General features: G+C 41.4%; 1 protein-coding gene across 1 annotated transcript in view; it reads left to right on the top strand.

Moving 5' to 3' along the window:
- CATSPERB (catsper channel auxiliary subunit beta) overlaps positions 1–20,238 on the top strand; it is a 70,564-nt gene that overhangs the window by 26,721 nt on the left and 23,605 nt on the right. The window contains exons 11-16 of the mRNA XM_090272120.1: positions 150–196; positions 575–739; positions 2,111–2,257; positions 5,038–5,182; positions 13,373–13,527; positions 16,476–16,630. Of these exons, the coding sequence (XP_090128246.1) occupies positions 150–196; positions 575–739; positions 2,111–2,257; positions 5,038–5,182; positions 13,373–13,527; positions 16,476–16,630 (814 nt within the window). The remainder of the gene's footprint in view (positions 1–149; positions 197–574; positions 740–2,110; positions 2,258–5,037; positions 5,183–13,372; positions 13,528–16,475; positions 16,631–20,238) is intronic.

The raw sequence follows: 20,238 nt of genomic DNA, 5'->3' as shown, positions 1-20,238 counted from the left end.
AATGGCTTAAAACTAAGTGGGAAAGTATTTAAAACTGAGACAACAGGAGTGCCCTGATAGAAGTGCAATAAAATTGATTCGAGTATATTTAGTAATACACTTAGAAATATAGATGCTGTTTGTGATTTCTGTACCTTTATATTTTATAGTTGACTACATTACTGTCACCTTTGAGAGAAATAGGACCTTAAGTGAGGTATGGCATTAAATAGACTAAAAGGTAAGAAATTTTATGGTGCGCAAATTTATGGCTTGTTTTTAATCTAAAAAAATATAGTGATTCTATGGACTGGAAGGCTTAGCATTTACTCTTTGATCTCAGTGGTGCCTACACTTGGGTTTAATGGTTGTTACCTAATTATGTCACATCGAGACCTACGCAGGGGTTCCAGAGAACAACCCATGCTAGAAAGGATCCTTTCTGAACTCACATAACAGACATTAAAGATTTAACGCTTTTTAAAAAAATTTAACACTTTTATTTATCATCAGTCATACGTTTATTTGCTTAAGAGGACTTATTAGAGCTTATATGTCAAAAACAGCCTTAACTTTTCCCTTTCTCTTTTTGTAGGCAAGCTCTTGTTTTTACAGCAGAGAGCCATTTCTTACATGGTTACCTTGCTTACCTTATCTTTCAAAACGAATGAAAACTCCTCATTTAACTCTAATAACATTTCTTATTGACCAAGAACATAATTCTGGAATCTACCTCTTCCAGAACCAGGTAACCCTCACAGCCCGGAGGCAGTTGTTCTTGACACTGCAATAATGGACACTTAACTGAGCAAAACTGTTTCCAAGTTCTTGTAATCTTGGTGGTAGAACTTGATCAAACTAGCTACAGCAAAATTATTTATGGCTAATAATATAGATTAAGACACCTGAGATATTTCTCACCTCTGTCACTCAGTTTGATGAAAATGGAAAATAGGATGCTGTTTGCATAGTGATTCTTCTTCGCTCATTCTCCCTGAGAATATAAGCTGAGTTAGGTCTATATATAAATATAAGGCTTCATAACAGTGGTTAGTTTAGATGAATGAATAATAGAAATAAATTGCCACAGATTTTTATTTTCTATTTCAAAGGCTCTTAACCCCAACTGTGAATTTGAATTTTTCTTAAGCCATTAAATATATACATAATACATGTTCAGCCCTACCCTTCCAGTTTTAGGGGAGAAAAAAATAATTTTTCTCTACCCTCCTAGGTTCAGTGGCCAGGGTTCTGTTCATTAAACTGACAAAAGACAGAATAACAGGAGGGGAAAAAAACAACTTATTTCTGTGTGCAGTGCATATACAGGCAGGTGCAGATCAGTGGCGAGTGACTCAAAAAGGGGGTTAAAACTTGGGGGTTAAGTACCCTCTTAATAGGATAAGGGGGTGAGGAAGCCACTTAAGGAAAAACAAGTGAAAGATAATGACTTTACAGGAGATAATATAGTTTGTGATCACGTTTGTTTATATGGGGATGAGTGGTCTTTCTGTCTCCTTCAGGGTGATACGTCTTCCACGAAGGAGGGGTTGGGGTTGGTTTATTCACATTCTCCCCTGCGTGAGTAGATCCACCCGAGGAGGAATTTATGGCAGTCTTATTTCCCAGAAATTTCTTTTTTTAGTCAGATAAGGGAAGGCTTTCTTTTCTGCATCTGTTGAATCTCAAACGTCTTCAGCTTAAAATAATCTTTCTAACAAAGTGGCATATCTTTGGGTGCTTATTCTGATCCCCTTCAAGAGCATGACCAATAGAATTGGAGTGCGGCCCAGGGATCCACGCTCTTGCAAAGCAGTTTGAAATGATAGCAATGAGTGTGGGCATTGGAGTCTTTCTGCTGAGTTCAGTCATTCTGCCATTTATTATAGAACCCTGGACCAATTATTTAATCTTCTAAACTTCATGTTTAATAGCCATTAAAAGGATGTATATGGGGCGGCGCTGAGTAAAGAGAGATGGACGTTGCTAATCCTTCCAGTTCTGTGCTGTGTTAGTGGGCCCCTGTCTTAATCCAAATCTGAGTAACAGGAAACTGATCATTGTAATATAGACTAGTATTTTTCATAGAAAAGTCCTTATTGATTGCTCAATGCTTTATTTCTAGAAAGAGACCAGTGTCTCCGTACACATCCTAAAAAACCACAGACCAAGACTGAAACAAAAATTTCCAGTTTTCACGTTTCCTTCATCCTTCTCTTACCCCGTGGGAATGGTGTTCCATCCACGAAGCCATTTTCTCTATGCCTACGGGGATCAGGTGCGTACCCACGGAAGTTCACTCTCTAGAGTAGGTGTGAATTGTTTTTGTCTGTGCCAAGTGGTTATCCATCAAGTAAAGGACTGTTGCTGGTGATCAGCGAGGTGAAAAGCCCGATGAAGAGAGAATGAGAAGAGAGGAATTAGAGGCAATGAATACAAACAAACTTTTCTGCAACATTTTGCTGAAATGTGGAGCTATGAAATGACGCAATGTTTGAAGGAGGAAAAGTGTTCAAGAGGGTTTTTTTTTTTTCTCTCTTAGGATTGGAGGAATTATGCTGTATGCTGATGGGAATTATTCAGTAGGAGGGGGAAATTGATGCTGCAGAAAAGAGAGAGAAATTTCCTGAGTAATGGGTATTTCTAAATAGATGAAAGGAGATGAGATCTATGCTCCAGCGAAGAGGCTAGCCTTCGGAGGAGCGTTATCCCACAGTAACAGAAGGGAAGGGAGAGTTTATGGGTTGAAAGCTGGTAGGTGTGTAGATGTGGTAATGGAAGCGTGTGGGAATTTATTTTCTATTCTTGCAATAAAAAATCAGTCATTACTTGAGAGTGAGGATGGAGGAAGAGTGCTGGGGGTTTGAGGAACAAGATAACAGAGTAAAATAGTTGCCTACAAGGATGGGAGGATGAACTAAGGAAACGCAGTATGATTGCTTGAGCTTTGTGTTCATGATTTAAAGTGTGACCAGTTCGGCATTACTGCGTGTCCTTCTCCGCGTTCCTCTGTCGGGGGGGGGGCCGCACATACAGAAGACAGAGGGTGGTATTTCACCACAGCTCGAGTTCTACCAAGAAATTGCTAACAAGTAAAAGAGTGCACAGAAGGGAATGCAATAGGACGAAGGATAAAATTAAGAAATGAAAGAGATGAATATTAAAAAATAGCAAACTCCAAAAGATATGATCAAAAGATATGATTGTCTACATAGAAAAATCTAAGAGATACATGCAAATTACTAAAACAAACAGAAAAGGAGGAGGAAGAAACAAATCCTGTTCATTAAACACATCGTGGAAGGTGAAAATACAAAGTGGAAGATAGTATTTGTTACACACTTAACTGAGAAAGAATTATTTGTAAGAATAAAGAATTCCTACAAAGCAATACAAAAAAAAAAAAGCTAATTTGATTTAAAAAATACAGATGGGCATTTCACAGAGAAGGGGATACAAATGGCATAAACATGAGAGAAGATGATATGATTCACAAGTCATCAGGGAACTACAAATCAAGACTGCAATGTGACATTTTCAGCTATTTAATGGGCAAAATTAATTCTGACAATGCATACGTTGACGAGGCTGTGGATCCCTTCAACGTTGCTGGAGGGAGGGTAGACCACTGCGTTTTAGGACAGCAATTGGGCAATATTGTTATCCTGTAAATGTTAATGTTTGCATATTCTGTGGCCACCAAATGTCACTTTTTTGGCAAGGGAAACATACATGAGGAAACATTTAAAAATTTTCATCACAGCACTGCTAATAATAGCACTGGGTAACTGAAAATAGCCAGATGCCCATGAATAGGGAATGAATAAACTACATTTTATTCACATAACGAAGTGTAATACAACAAGAGAAAAGCGAATGAACTGAACCATAGGCAACATGTATGATATAAGTAAATGATATTGGAGAGAAGTTCTAGAAGACAATATATAGAATGATACCCTTGTATCAAAAAAAAAGTTTAAAGAACAAAAAATGAAACAAAATCAAGCAATATATTAAACATATGTAATAAAACAAAAAAATAGCAATGGAATGAAAAACGCAAATTTCAGGACATTGAATATCTCTGAGGAAAGAGGCAGGGTGGTAGGATCGGAGGGAAACTCCCGGGCAAAGGTAAGGTAGCGACATGCTAATTCTTGGGTTAGGCTGTCCGTTCACACATGTTCGTTATCTTATTAAATAAATGACAGAAAAATAAAACTGAGCCATAAGTAGATTAATGATTTAAAGTATTTAGAAAATGCAATAAGATGCTATAGTTTTCATTCAAGTCATCAATAAAATTTAAAAACAAATTTTTGATAATGTCAAGTATTGGTGAGGTTTGGAGAAATGGATACCCTCATCATTACGTATGAGAATATAAACTGGTTCAGCAAAATGCAAGAACATTTAAAAACCGGAGGTCTTCATTTGAATAAGACTTAGGCTATTAAAAGAAGTAGCAAGCAGGGTTCATTCTCAAACAAATCTTCAAACAATTGTTGCCTAGAGATGAGGAAAGAGAGAGCTTCTGTGGTGTGTGGTGGAGGGCACCTGAGGGTTTACCAAGGTCCCAGGACACACTCTTGCAAATGTCAGGGGCTCTTTCCCACCAGACATGTTTACAGGCATACTTACCGGATGTCTAGAACGTGAAGTCTCGTGTCAGTATCAGGTAAACTCTCTCCCCCTTATTCGGGCACACCCGGCACTTCATCCTTTTTCGAACGAGGGGATCCCATGTGGGAGGTGCTGGGGGTCACTTCATTCTTTTATACGTTCACCATGCATGCTGTGTAGACCGAGCCCGCCACATGCACGGTCACACAAGCTCTAGCAAGGAAATGCAGTGTAGACCGAGCCAGGCGCGCCTGTCCGCGTGTGCGTGCCCGTGCACGTGTGTGTGCGAGTGGGGAGGGGAGCGGATGGGTGTGGGGAAACAGGAAAGAGCGTGCCCGGTGCGTTTGCTTGCGCAGGGAGGTTGGGCGGGCAGGTAGGGGCTGCCGCGGTCTGGCGGCTCTTTAATGCGGGCCTTCCTTTCTGTTCCCTTAGGTGTGGCTTTCAGTGGACGGCGGCAACACTTTTGAGTTATTAGCTGACTTTCATGATGACGTCATAAGGAACACTTACCATAGTTTCTATACTTCTGATATTATTTTTGTTTCCCGAAGTGGAAAGGTTTACCTGACGAAGGCAGGTGAGGAACCCGCTTTGACTGGTGTGAGCGCTGTGTGAGCCGGGCGTTACAAGGCGTGAAAGCATCTGCCGTATGAATCAACTCATCTTAAAGTCTAAAACCTATTAGGAGTGATGATTGATAGATTTTAAAATGTTTTAAACTGTGGGAGCATACACATAACATAAAACTTACCATCTTGGCCATTTTTAAGTGTACAAGTCAGTCATATTAAATATATTCACAATGGTTAGTAACCATCGCTACTCCATATCCAGAACCCTTTCTATCTTGTAAAACTGAAACGATGTTCTTTAAACACTTAATTCCCCGTCCCCGTCCGCCCCCACCCCCCCCCCCAGCCCCTGGCAACCACCATTCTGCTTCCCATCGCTATGATTTTGCTCTCCATCTCTCATATCAGCAGAATCATGTGGCTTTTGTTCTTTTTTTAAAAAATAATTTACTTATTTGTCTATTTTATTTTTTTTAGAGAGAGGGGAAAGGAGAAAGAGAAAGAGAGAAACATCGCTGTGTGGTTGCCTCTCACACACCCCCAACTGGGGACCTGACTTGCAACCTAGTTGTGTGCCCTGACTGGGAATCGAACCAGTGTCACTTGGCTCGCAGGCCAACATTCAATCCACTGAGCCACAGAAGCCAGGGCTGGCTTTTGTTCTTTTGTGACTGAGTTATTTCCCTTAGCATAATGTTCCCGGGGTCCATCCATGTTGTTTGATACTGCAGACTTTTCTTCGTTTTTAAGGCTGTGTAACATTCCATTTATGTATACACCACATTCTGCTTACTTGTTCCTCCCACTGATGAGCGCGTGGGTTTCTTCCGTGGCCTAGCTATTGTGAGTAGCACTGTTATAAACATGGGTGTACAGATATCTCTTTGAGACGCTTCTTTCGATTCTTTTGGGAACATGCCCAGAAGTGCAATTGCTGGATCGTATAGTAATCCTATTTTTTATTTTTTTGAGAAACCTCCACACATTTCCCGCAGTGGCTGCACCAGTTCACATTCCCACCTCCAGTGTAGAAGTTCCAGTTTCTCTGCATCCTGTCAGCACTTGCTGTTTTCGGGTTGTTCCAGAAGAGTCATCCTAATGGGTGTGAGGTGGTATCTCATTGTGGTTTTTATTTGCATTTTCCCTAGCGATTAGTGATGTTTTGTGCTCATTGTCGGTTTGCAAATCTCCTTTGGGGGAATGTCTGTTCAAGTCCTTCACCCAGTTGTTAATTAGATTGCATGCATTTTTCTTATTGTTGAGTTTTAAGAGTTCTCTGTATATTCTGGGAATTAATCCCTTATCAGACATATGAGTTGCAAATATTCTCCTTCCATTTTGGGGGTTACTTTAACCTCCTTGGTTAAGATAACTTCTGGGTATCTTCTTGGTTTTGATGCTACTTGCTGTAACATAATGTAAGTGAATTACTCTCGAGACCTGTTTGCTTCACCTTGTCAAGTGGAACCTGGATTTGTTTTCTCGGCTCAGTGCGGTGCCTCGCAAGGCTGTAATCTGACTTCACTCCAGAGGGCTTGACTTTTCCCTTTCCTTTTACTTTGGATTCCATCCCATCCACTGTCAACTTCTCTCTTGTTAGGAGGGTGTTACTGAGAGTCCTTGAGAATTTTTAATGTACCTGCCTTCTCTCAATATTGCCTCAAGGGGCTAAGGATAGAGTAGCATGAATTTCCTCTTTCTTTCCTTAGCGCTTACTTGTTTCCTGTTTTGGCATGTGGATCCTCTTCCTTTTGCAATTTTTGTGGATGGTTTTGTTTTGAGTTGTTTTTGCTATTTATTTATCTGTTTGTTTTTATGGTAAAATATGCAGAACACGCAATTTAGCACTTGAACCATTTGTGATCACACAGTTCAGTGATATTAAGCACATTCACACTGCTCTACAAACATCATCACCATTCTCTTCCCTCCAGAGCTCTTTCATCTTCCCAAACTAAGATTCTGTAGCCATTAAACAATAACTTCCCCATTCTCCCTTTCGCACAGACCCTGGCAATTCCTTTCTGTCTCTATTCACCTGAGTTCTCTATGTACCTCAAATAAGTGGAATCCTAGACTATTTATGCTTTGCGACTTGCTAATTTCACTTAACATATTGTCTTCAAGTTTCATCCTTGTTGTAGAATACAGCAGCACTTCATTCCTTTTTATGGCCGAATAGTATATCATTGTATGGATAAAGCACATTTTGTTGATCCATTTATCAGGATATTTGGGTTGATAGACATTTGATGTTTTTTTCAACTTTTAGATGTTATGAATAATGCCATTATAAACATTTTTGTACAAGTTTCTGCATAGCAATATGCTTTTAATTCTCATAAATATATACCCAGGAGTCTAATTGCTAGGTCACGTGTTAACTCCATGTTCAACATTTTGCGGAAATGCCAAACTGTAGCTGTACCATTTTTTCAATTCTATCAGCAATGTGTAAAGACCGTTTCTCCACGTCCTCACCAATGGTTGTTATTGTCTCTTCTAGTATAGTGACTCTAGCGGGTGACAAATTGTTACATCGTTTTTTTAATTTTCATTCACTGAATAAGCAATGATGTTAAGCATCTTTTCATGTGTTTATTGGCCATTTGTATATCTTCTTTGGAGAAATGGCTCTTCAAATTCTTTGCCCATTTAAAAATTGTGTTAATTGGGTTGATTGCCTTTGTTGTTGAGTTGTGAGAGTACTTTATATACTCTGGATATCAGCTTCTTATCAAATACATGATTTGCATGTATTTTCTCTTGTTCTGTGAGCAATCTTTTTATTGTTGTGATGGTACTTTTTGAGATACAGACATTTTAAATTTTGATGAAGTTTAATTTATCTATTTTTCCTTTTATTGTCTGTGGTTTGGGTGTCCTATCTAAGGAACCATTGCCTAATACAAGGTCATGTTTTCTTCAAAGAGGGTTATAATTTAATGTGTATTTTATCAAAGTGAATATATATATATATATATATATGTAATATATATATTTGATTCATTCTCTTAGGTGTTCATAAAATGAGCATGCTACCCATTGTGTAAAAGTAATGCTGAAATTCAGTAACTTCATAGGCAAGGGAGATTACCTTCAGGAATATAGTCCCACAACAACACTCAAGGTGCACTTCCATAGAATATTGAGGGAGTTTGAAGATTGGGGTAAACTTGTGGACATCTGAGAAGGTCTACCCAGAGTGGGAAAAACAGATTGTCTGCAAGACAAGCACGAGACTGGTTTTCTTTTGGTTGGTTTTTAACATTGTCAGCATTCTTGACTGTCTAGCTTAAAACCAGTTTTTCCTGGTCTTGTAAGTCTCTGATACAATTTTAAGCCACAAGCTTTCTACAGGTTTCTGATAGGACTTCAGAAAGCCTGGTTTCTTGGACCCAAGTATTGTGTCCTTGGTGCTCAGTGACACAATCAGCTCTGTCACCGTAAAATCTGTTTGTCCTTCCTGATTCAAGGCTAAGGAGAGACCACAAAGTTCTGACCCTGTTTCCCCACATCTTCACCCCTATGTTTGCTTATCTTCGATTATGTCAATAAAACTTTTGCTTGGTTTATGCTGGTATCAAGGTTACCTTTGCGGTTTGTCTGAATCATCTGTTGAGACAGCATTTGTGCAGTGGCATTTAAGAATCTGACGATCAGCCGTCATGTGATTATGAAATAATCAGAAATGACCCTGAGTATCATTAGGAGGAGCTGGGGAGTTGAACAAGGCACGCACTGTTTTGAGTACTCCAGAAAGCTGCCTCCAGCCACTGCGCTGTCCGTGTGCCTCCAGGGCGAGCCAGTGTTCCGACTTCTAATCCCATGCCTTTGCCTGGATTTGAACTTCACAGGGATAGAATTATGCAGTACATATTCTTTTGTGTCTGACTTTTCTGAGTCAACATTATGACTCTGAGAATCCTTCACATTCCTGCATGCACAGTACTTTGTCCCTTTTCCACTGCTGCGTAGTCTTCCATTGTGTAAATATAATATAATGCATTCATCCGTTCCACTGCTGCTGTGCATTTGAATCGTGTCCATGTAAGGCCTATTGTTAAAATGTAGCTATCAACATTTTTGCATAGCTTTTTGCTGGACAGAGCTGTCATTGTTTTGGTATATTCCCAGGAATAGAATCTCTGCAGCATCCAGTACATGCTTGTTTAGCTCTGGGTGGGGAAAAATTAAATACTGCCAACACTTTTCTAAAGTGAGTGTAATCAGTTTACTGTTTTACCAGCAACGAGAAGGAATTCTAGTTGCTCCTCCTTCTCACCAGCACTTAGTATTGTCAATCTTTCCAATGCTGAGCCACTGTGCTAAGTGTATAATGTTATCTCATTGAAAATTTTGTTTGCATGGATAATAATATTGAGCACAGTTTCATATGCTCATTGGCCAAGTTTTATATCTTTTTTGGTCAATTATATCTCCAGGTCTTTTTAAATCAAGTTTTAATTGAATTGGCCTTTTCTTATTGATTTCTATGAATTTCTTAAATGTATTATGGATATGAGTCCTTTTCTAGAAATATAACTTGTAAACATCTTTTCCCAACCACTTGCTTGTCCTTTTTATTCTCTTCATAGTACTTCTTAGTGAACCAAATTATTGATTTTTCAAAAGTTTTGAGTTTATGAATTTTTTCTTTTATGACTAGTGCTTCTTGCTTCTTATACCCTGTTAAGAAAGTTTTGCCTATTCCAAAGTTAAGAAGACATTCTCCTACTTTCTTCTGGCAGATTGTTTTGGAGTTCTTATATAGGCCTATGTAAAATTTCTAATTTTGTGTATGTGGTTTGAGGTAAGGTTTATTTTTTCTCCATAAAGCTATCAGGTTCTTTATTCTGGCCTTGAGTTAGATATTCAAGACCATAAGCTTATTTTTTAGTTTTTGTAATCTCTCTAATATATAGATAAAAGTCCTACCACCCCACAGTCTTTATAAAAATCATGATCATCGCTGTAATCAAGCACACACCCCATTTCCCCTGAAGTCTTGCCCTCCACAGGCACTCCATCCCATGCGACCACCAGCAATAATTTGAGTCATTGTGATGCCCCTGTTTGCAAAACCTACCAGGCAGAAGAGGCCATCTGTGCATTCCTTAAATGTGTGAGCTACTCAGTCCCAGAATCCCACCCCGCTATTCTGCTTTCCAGGGACATTTCTGATAAAAAGTACTATATCAGTAGTAGTCCTGGCTGAAAACACAATTTCCCTCAAGTGTTTCACCTGAAGAACAGTGGACAGAATTAAAATAACCTACAATGATAGTAAAATATCCAAAGACTAGCAATGGAAGAAACTCATTACAGTCCCTTTGATGAAAGGGGTAATACAAACAACCATAATAATAGGTAGAGAGGGAGAGAGGGAGGTAGACAGGCAGACAGGGAGACCTCTCTCCCATCCCCTTGCTCATGTCTCCTGTTAGTGCCTTTCGTTGGTCAAACCCAGTCGGAAGCCAGCTAGAAACAGAGCACAAGGATTGTGATTCATAGGGGCCAGCCTTCCAGTTCACTGGACAGAGAGAAAGAAAGTCCAAGAATGGATCAGCACATCTTGTGAGACAAAATCAAAATAGACAAAGCAGGATGACTTTGCAAACAGTAAACATAATTAACACCTAAGAAAACTAAATTAAATTGGCAGTATAATCCTGAACTTTTAAAAGTTATAGGTATAAACTATAGAAACATGTCCACATGCAGAATGAAAAACCAGTAAGTAGAAAGAACCTAAAGTGACAAATATACACAGGTAAATGAATAAACACTGCAAATGAGAATAGGAAACCGAAATTGATAATAAAACGTTACTTTTTTAAAACCAAAAGCAAAAGAACTTCTCAATTATTTGAAAAAGAAAATTAAATCAGTTTTAAAGGCATGGAAAAAAATCAAGCCCGCCTTGGGCTTTTCTGCTACAACCATGAGTATCACATATTTATCTAAAGAACCTTCAGAGAAAAATAATATCACCTAAGGATTTGGAGCCACCTCGAATGCAAAGCCAACAGAAGAGTGTTATAAACATTGTAGTTTATTAAATCTGAGGTCCATTAATTGTAAGATGCACCTTGTTGACCCAGAGAATGACCACTCTTCCAACTAAACTTTCACACTGTTTTAATGGTGATCCTGGGTGATGCATGGGTCGCTATGGCATTATTTCCCCTGCCCATAGTTGCGTTGCTTGGTATGTGATCAGGCGATTTTGCGTGTCATCTCCATAGTAAAACATAATACAATTTCATCCGCTTGTGAGTTTCCACCTTCGTTAGGTCCTGTAAAGTACTTGGTGGTGGTTCTCCAAGAAAATGTGGAATTGCACTTTCTTGATAAATACATGCCTTGCTTTGTTTTCCCCTTGTGCTGCCCCCACAGTAACTGATTCAGTATCAAATAATAATGCAATATTTTTGAAGGCATTTTGAGCAGCAATAAAACTCAGCATGCATTTCTCCAGTGATTCTGGAAACTGAGGGCGATGACAATGTAAAAACATCGAGCTGAGACCCAGTACACGCACGTGTCGGTAATTGACCACTATGGCGTGAGTGCCACCTGCTGGACAGTAACTGTAAGACACGTCAATTAAAGCAATTTCTAAGACATTAAAATGTGGAAATAATAGAGTTTATGTTTATAGATGACATATGGCGCATTGAACCTTAGCAATTTTAATGGTTCGTTTTATGTGTCAACTTGACAGAGCCAAGAAGAACCCAGATCAAACATGACTTCCGGGTGTGTCTGTGAGGGGGTTTCCGGATGGGCTGAGAATTTGAATGAGTGAACTCAGTACAGCAAACAGCCCTCCCCAATGGGGGTGGGCATCACCCCGGCCTTTGGGAGCCTAAGTAGAACCAAAAGCAGAGGAAAGAGAGATTCGGCCCTTTTGCTTCCTGCCTGTCTGCTTCACCTGGGCGCTGGTCTCCTGCCTTTGGATGGGGACTAGCACCAGTGGCTCCCCAGTTCTCAGGCTCCCCTGATGCTCAAACCTGTGGTTCTCTAGCTTGCAGGTGGCAGGTCATAGGACTTCTCAGCCTCCACAATTGCATGAGCTAATTCCTCATAAGAAATCGCTTCCTTTTTTATATCGTATTGACTTGTACAGGTGGCAGTGGTGAGAAGTCATTGGGTTCTACATATATTTTGAGGCTCAAGTCAATAGGATTTGCGGATGGATTAGATATAGGATGTGAGAGGGATTAAGAACGACACCCAGGTTTTCAGTCTGAGCAACAGGAACAATGCCGATAATGGAAATGAGGGAGTGCCTCAGGGTGAGGGGGCTTTGCCCGAGGATTAGGAGTTCAGGGTGGGGTGAGTCCAGTTTGAGAAGCCTGACAGGCGTGGCTCTGGAGCTTCCAGTAGGCAGTTAGATATAAATTTGGAATTCATGGAAGAGAACCAGATGGCAGAGTTACATTTGAGAGCCATCCACATAAAAATGGATTTTAAATCCTGAAGTGGACAAGCCTTCCAGAGACAGCCTGGGACGAGGTAGAAACTGACAGCTGGGCCACTCCAGGGTTTAGGAGTCAGGGACCTGAGGGGGCACCTCTCAGGAAAGCCAGACCCAGCTCGGGGGCGGGGGGGGTGTGTGTGGAAATCAGCCTTGTTCACCCTGAGGTCTGAGCTTTCACTCTGGCTCCCTCCTTCATCCAGGGGACTCTCTCCTCTGGATCTGTGTCTGCTTAAGTGAATGCTGCGGTTCTAACAGACCATTCCCGGCACGAGAGAAACACCGGGTACCGAATGTGGAACAACGTCTAATAGAGTTTATGGCCTGGTGGTCTCTACTGTAAATCTCATCGCCTTCCAGAGGGTTATTTTCTCATTGCCTTCTACCTATTTAGGAATCTGACGCCTCTGGTATTAGGAAGAGACCCCACGAGCAGGGGAAGGTAGCCTCTTTTCTTCTAGACACCTTTAACGTCTGCTCACTCTGTCTGCCCTTCACCTACTTCAGCGAACAGGTTCTGTAATGAAATGGAGCCTGGAAAAGACTCCCTAGGGACTTAACAAAGACTAGCATGTATCTTACTAATTGCAGAGTCTCAGAGCTCTACGCCCACCCCTTAGTTTAAATGAGGAGTTTTTACAAAGTGTGCTGTTAAAAGTTCTCTGGTATGTATTAGATCAATATCAAGAGACTTCTGTTTCTTTCCTAACAGGATTAGAAACATACAGTATAATTGGATCTATTACTGATAAAGTTTTCACATTGTATTATGACCACATGGGATTCATACATAAACTGACTCCAGATCATTTTGAAGCCGATGGGTCACTTGCAGCCGCTGGAAATTCTAAAAGTATTTTTGGACAGGTCAGTGATGTAATGCCTTTCAGCAGTCTGCCTTGTTTTAAGAATAAATGCCATATTCTATATACAGAATGGGAAAATGAGAAAGTATATTCTTTGGGACAAACTCTTATTAATGCATTTTGCTCGTTATAACTAAAGGAAAGACCTTCATATTCCAGAGAACATCTCTCAAACCTTGCAAGTCCTATTCAGGGTCATATAGATTCAACTCCACTGTGGGTAGCTTCACACGAATGTCCTCACTGCAAAACACCACCAGATAGTCTAAGCTACATCCATTACTGCCAACCCAGGTTCACGGCGGGTTGGACCTTCTACCTCTCAAGGCTGACCCTGAACAAACACCTGTTCTCTTTTCCCTATGGGTTTGCTCTTCTTTATATTAACCCTGCCCCCCTCGTTTCCTCCTTTTCTGATGCTAACATAGGGAGGAGTTATTGTCTTTTTCATGGGTGGTACTATGTACCGATTGTTCTAATAATTTTATTGTTTAATATGCCACTCGCGAAGGTCCATATGCCTAAGAGCTCATCACTGGGCACAGTCATGAAAATGAGCTCTCATCAACACAAGGACAAAGAGTCTAAAGGAAAGAGAAGAAAGGATGCGTCTCGTTGTAATAGAGCATTTCAAATCTCCAGGCCAAGAAGGCCATTGAAAAGATGCTGTTTCAATCTGCAACAGCATGGGTGGGCCTAGAGGGTATGGTGCTGAGTGATATAAGTCACACAGAGGAGGAAAACTGCTATATGATTTTACTTCTGTGTGGAATCTGAAAAAAAACCCACACACAAAAAAAAATAAAGCAGAACAGAAACAGATTCACAGATACAGAGAATATTTTGATAGTCACCACACGGGCGGGGGGCTGCGGGATGGGTGACAGAGGTGAAGAGATTAAGAAGCACAGACTGGTAGTTACAAAACAGTCACGGGGATGTAAAGTACAGCATAGGAAATACAGTCAGTAATATTCTAATACCTAGGTATGGTGCCAGATGGGTACTAGATTTATTGGGGTGGTCACGTCTCAAGCTACCGTATATAAATGTCTAATCACTGGGTTGTACACCTGCAACTAATAGAATATTGTATGTCAACTGTGATTGAAAAAAAAATTATTTAAAGTAAAAAATAAATAAATAAAAAAGATGGTGTTTTAGTTTCCTGTCCATGGTATTGGTAGAGACCGACAGTAAGATGCTGCCGTGACTCCCCATGCATCTGCCAGTCTGCGTGTGGGTTGTGTGTAGTTACAGATCCGATGATGTGAACGGGAGGGTGGAACTGACCAAAAAAAGCAGTTACCTCCATTTTTCACTCCCTTCACCCTTTGTAGGAAACGTCTTACTAGTCTTCTGTGAAAGTCGAAATCATAAAAATCAAACGCCGAGAAAGGCATTTATGCTCAGGATGAGTTCAAGGAACTCACACCTCACTATTATCGCCTCCCTCCCCACAAACAAACTATGCCTTTATCCCATCTGGATAAAAACGATCACCGGCCTTTATCTGGCCCTGATGCAGGCCAGGTGCTATTGTGAGCTTTTTTTTTTTTTTTTAACTTTTCTATTTCTTTAATTGTTGATTTAGTTATTGTTTTTCTATTACAGTCATCCCACATTTTCCCCCATTGCTCCCCCCCACCCTACTGTGAGCTCCTAGTGCTAATAACACCCATGGAGCCTCATTTTACTGACAAGCGAGTGAGGCACAGCAAGACTAAAGAACTGACTCACCCCCGGGGACATCTCCCCCTGGATGGCCATTGGAACCAGACATCTATCCAGGCCACCGGTGCCAGGGCCCCTGCTTTGAGTCGTCACCACGTTGCCTTTCACTGGCTTGCCCACCCTTTTCACGGGACATTCTTGGCACTGCAGGCTAGAATGTCGTGCAGAATTCTATAGCGTTTTCAGCCTTTTCAGAGTCTGTAAGCCATCTGTTCAGTCCCACACTTGTCGCCCTGGCATCTGTTTCCCACTCTCTCCCCTTCTCAGCGGGTCCCCAAATTTAAGAGACTAGCGAAAGGCATGACAGCAAACGGGACTTGGCGGTATGCTGTGATGGCTGCCCCCCAACCAGCCTGCGCCAGGTACCGCTCACTCCTCACGTCAGTCATGGCAACAAGGCCAGCTCCAGCATCCCCCTGGGGCCGGTCTCCACCTCTCTCCTCACCCCCTGAAACTTCCCCACGCGACAGGATCAGGATCGGAGAGGGGTAGGTTAAAAAGAAGAGCCCGTGGGTCAGAAAGCTGGACCATAGGTCCTGTGTTGACTGCAAGGGAAAGCTTGGTGGACCAGAGGAAATGAAAATGGCCTATGCCACTGGAGCTGGGGACTCAGCAGCTGTGCAGAGTCACCAGCAAGGGACTGGGAGCAGCAGCTTGCAAGGGAGGAGAGGCACTCATCAGCTCCTTTCCTAAATAAAATTCTGAGTAAGAACCAAGTTTAAAAATATGTACCTCCAGATGCCTCCCGCACACACAGCAGGAAACACTCAAGTCTCCAACACCCTTCAGCTCCAGCCTTCTACAAAGGACACAGGAATCCTTTATTTGTTTTTTTCTTTTTAAAATAGGTTTAAAATTTATTTTTAGAGAGAGGGAAGGGAGTGAGAAAGGGAGAGAGAAACATTGATCGGTTGCCTCTAGAATGTGCCCTGACCGGGAATCGAACCAGCCGCCTTTTGCTTTGCAGAATGATACCAAACCAACTAAGCCACAGGGGCTTGGCAGGGCACAGGAATCTTAAAGGAAACCTTACTCCTCAGACGTTTTCCCTGCACACACGGGCATATTCAAACAGAACGTGCTGAGATACTACTCCTACGTATAAGCAAAACAGTACTGTTTGGATGTGGCCTGGAAACAAATCTGTGATCAACATTTTGTCAGAGTGGAAATATAAAATAGTTTAAATGCAATATATATTTTTTCCCTCTCCAGGCTCCTGATATGGGCTTTGAGACTGCACTTGCTCCACAGTTTATCACTATAGATGAAATGATCTTCTATGCCTACGTTCCTGTGAATGAACCTAAGAAAAGTATCCATACCAAGAAATTCAACAACATTCACTCTGGGAAAGTGATACAGTCCAGGTACTTAGATTGTACACTGGTTTCTGGATTCTCAATTTCAAGCCTATTTTTTGAAGTAATTTTCTTGGTCAGATAGAGTGAGTCTTTTATTTTATTTTTTTGACACCTCACAAGGCCAAATATATTTGTAGACTCCAAGGGTATCTTGCCTGATACCACAATTTCAGAAACTTGGAGCCAGTTATATCAGCACTGTGAGGCCAAGCTATGGGAACGTGCATTTGCCACCTTGAGTATCAAACGGTCAAGGCCACACTGGATACTGCTCAGCCACAGTGTTCTTGTATGTCGTAAAAATGGACACATCTAACGTGGCGAAGGCCGTCTTGCATGAAATATTGCGTGACAGGGTATGCAGAATTTTCAGTCATGCTTACTTCTAAGATATTGGCAAGAGCCAATGACCCTTAAAGCTGTCTTTGAAGAGCACTATGAATTCTATAACCCAGCAAAACTGACAGCCAGAGAAGGAACAATTTCAGGTTACCGGAAACTCACCCTATCCCAAATGTGGAAAGCTGTTTATTACATACGAGTTGGTTTGTCAACACACACCCTGTCCTAGAGCCAGCGCTCCACGCAGCGAGCCGCCGCTCCCTCGGAGGTGGGGGGGATGAAGATGGAATCAGACACAATAGGACAAATGTTGGTGGTTGTTTTTTGCCACGAGGATTGTAAAACTTTTCATCTCTGAGAAAAGTATCCATGATCTCTAAAACATTTTTGTTTTCAGTAGCTTTTGTATGTGTGGCATTCCAGCTCAGTTTGTTCATGTTCATACTGTAGGTATGTCCTTGTAGAAGGCATAGAATCACCGTTTTAAAAATTAACATGTTCATATGATCTCAATGCTGACATGAGTTTCTTATAACATTATTATTAAAAATTCTTTTAAGGATCAGAACATTCTAAAACCCAACCAGCATATTCTGTGATCAGATGCAGTAACTTGGCTCTACTTGTACAGAAACTAGGGGACAGGCATGTCCAAGGCAGGAGACAAGAGGAAAGAGCCAAAGTCAGACAACCGGGCAGGTCAAGGATTTGGGAGCCCCAAGCTTTGAGGTCAGCAATAGGCCAAAGGCAGACAGCTAGCGAGTCAGGAGGTAAATCACAGTGAGCCGCTCATTCGTCTCTCCGACAAATAATTATTGACCACTTATCCATGAAGGCACTATGGTTGGTGCTGTGATCAAGCTGTGAGGACGACATCCCTTGAACTTGGATTCTAGCACGGGAAGTAGGCAAGAAGGTAATTACAATTGACATAAGTCTACAACAGGAGAGCGTGGAGCATCGAGAGAGCATTTTCCTGGGGCTTGAGCCCTGTTGGAGGCTCTGGGAAGGTTCTGAGGACATTGATGCTCATAACATGATGGAAGGATGAGGAATGGGGGGTGGAGGAAGGTCCCAGACTTGAGAGCACAGCATGTAAAAGGCCCCCAGCTGAAAGGAGCCTGGGGTGTGCTTGAGAAATCAAACAACGAAAGCCAACTCGGTGACTTCAGTGTCATTCCAGAGAGTGGTGCCAAGTCAGGCAGGGCCTGTGGAGTCCCAGTAAGGACTTTGGATGTTAGTCTAAGCAAGGAGGAAGCACTGAAGGTTTCAAATCAAGTGAATAACTGGACTGATTTCTGTGTACCTTGTCTACTGAATAAGCTGGAGAAACTAACTTTGTTTTTCTTCCTCCTGTGTCTTTTGAAATCCCCTCTGTGGACTTATTTCCCTTCTACCTCTAGATGAAGCATCAGGTGAGAACCGTAGCTCTTCTCTTAGAAAGTAAATCAATATTTCCTTCACTTTAAAAAGTAATAATCACCTGATTCCATCCCTATCTAGGGTTGTTAAAAACTTTACTCTTTTAACCAATTTAAATTTGTTTCCCAAACTCTATTCGGAACCTGACCCAAACTGGGAAGCCCGGAGGGCAGGGAGGTAGTGTTTCCCGTTCTTATTGTGTTCTGGTTCCTGCCCTCTTCAGTCATAGGTTAGGGTTTCTAGCTCTAGTTTGGGTGCAAGAAGGGAGGTGAGAAAAGGGGACAAGAGGTGCTCCTGATGGAGCCTCCAGAATCCTCTGAAGAAGACAATGCTACTCTTCTAACTGGTGACAACTCACCTGCCGCATCACCTCCCCGCCTCTGGGAGTCTGCCCCTCTCCTGGGTCCCTTCTCCCTTTGGCCTTGGCAGCAGCTCTGGGCTGCATTTCTTTTTCTTCCTGCCCGTCCCCCACCCCCAAGGTGACGCCGGTCCCCCAGAAATGAGCACTGTCTTGAATTTTGTGTGAACATTAAAAACATTATTTTTCTTCATAGCTTTAACACATGCATGTATATCAAAATGTATTTTGTTTTGCTAAATGTATTATTTAGCTGAGGATGCCTCCCTCTGTGACTGACCTTTTTTTCATACATTATGCTTTTAAACTTTTGGTATGCTTCATAAATTACTCAGTGTGGACATCTGCATCTGCTATTCACTTTCATGAACATACCGCAACTTACTGAACTGTTCTGTGTTGTCTGCTAGTAGTTTCAAACTTTTGCTATTAAGTTTTTAGCTTTTAATTTATCCAGAATTGATGTGTGTAGTGTGAAGTGAGAATATCATTTGCTTATTTCTTTCTCTCTGTATGACTAGGTCATCAGTTGCCCGATGGGGGCCCCCTGGTCTGCGGTATTACCCTGTAATACATCCTCGTTCCACACATACATTGGTCTGTTTCCAGTCCCTCTCCCATTTCATTGCTGCTCTTTGTCTTCCCTACGTCACCCTGCATTTCTCTAACTACATAGCACGTTACTAGTACCCGCTCCTGGTTTTTCACGGTCTTTGTTCTTGCACTTAAATGTGAGATTCAGCGTGTGAGACTCATTAAGAGGAAAAAAAAAAAAAAAGACAACTGTTAATAGAAATGACTGATTTGTGTAGATTTTTGCATGGAAAAAATAATAAATTTCCCTCAAAAGAGACGGTGCTGCAGTACACAAGTTGCCATAATAGTATAAAACAGTAAAATGCACTTTGAAAGCCATCCTTTTCACGTCCAGAGATAACAAGAAGATCTCCGCATGAGGTAGGTCTACAGCATAGTTCACGTTCAGATTTCGCTGAGGCCTGCAAAGAAGAAGAGTTTCAGCGCTGGTAGAACGCCACGATCTTTTCAATTGTTGTTTCCAAACTTTGTTTTCTATGAAAATGACACGGACATTTCTAAAGTGGAATTTGGTGCACAGGCGCTGCTGAATGAGACTGATGAAGAGGTCTGAGTAGGAAATAAATAAGTAAGCCCTTGGGGCCAGGTCCTGCCTTATGTCTGCAGTTAGGTCTCGGGTGAACGTTTCTTGCTCTTCTCTGAGCAGCACGATGACAGGACTTCACTCTCTTAGAAATTTAGGCCCAAGACAGCATCCTGACCGCGCCCCCCACCCCGGGGGGTAGAGGGGTATTATTTTATCCTTCTTTCGTCTGTCAGGTTTCTTTGCCTCTGCCCCAGAGTTGAGTTGGTTTTGCTTTCTGACCTTGCTTCTTACATTCGGACGTTGTAATATGACAATTTTCTCTGTATAATTAAAAACTCTCTGTAAATGCCATTTTAATAGTTGCATTTC

The sequence above is a fragment of the Furipterus horrens genome, unplaced genomic scaffold (assembly GCF_987537825.1).
Source record: "Furipterus horrens unplaced genomic scaffold, mFurHor1.1.pri manual_scaffold_3, whole genome shotgun sequence".
Classification (NCBI taxonomy): domain Eukaryota; kingdom Metazoa; phylum Chordata; class Mammalia; order Chiroptera; family Furipteridae; genus Furipterus; species Furipterus horrens.
This window is presented reverse-complemented; position numbering and strand designations above follow the sequence as displayed.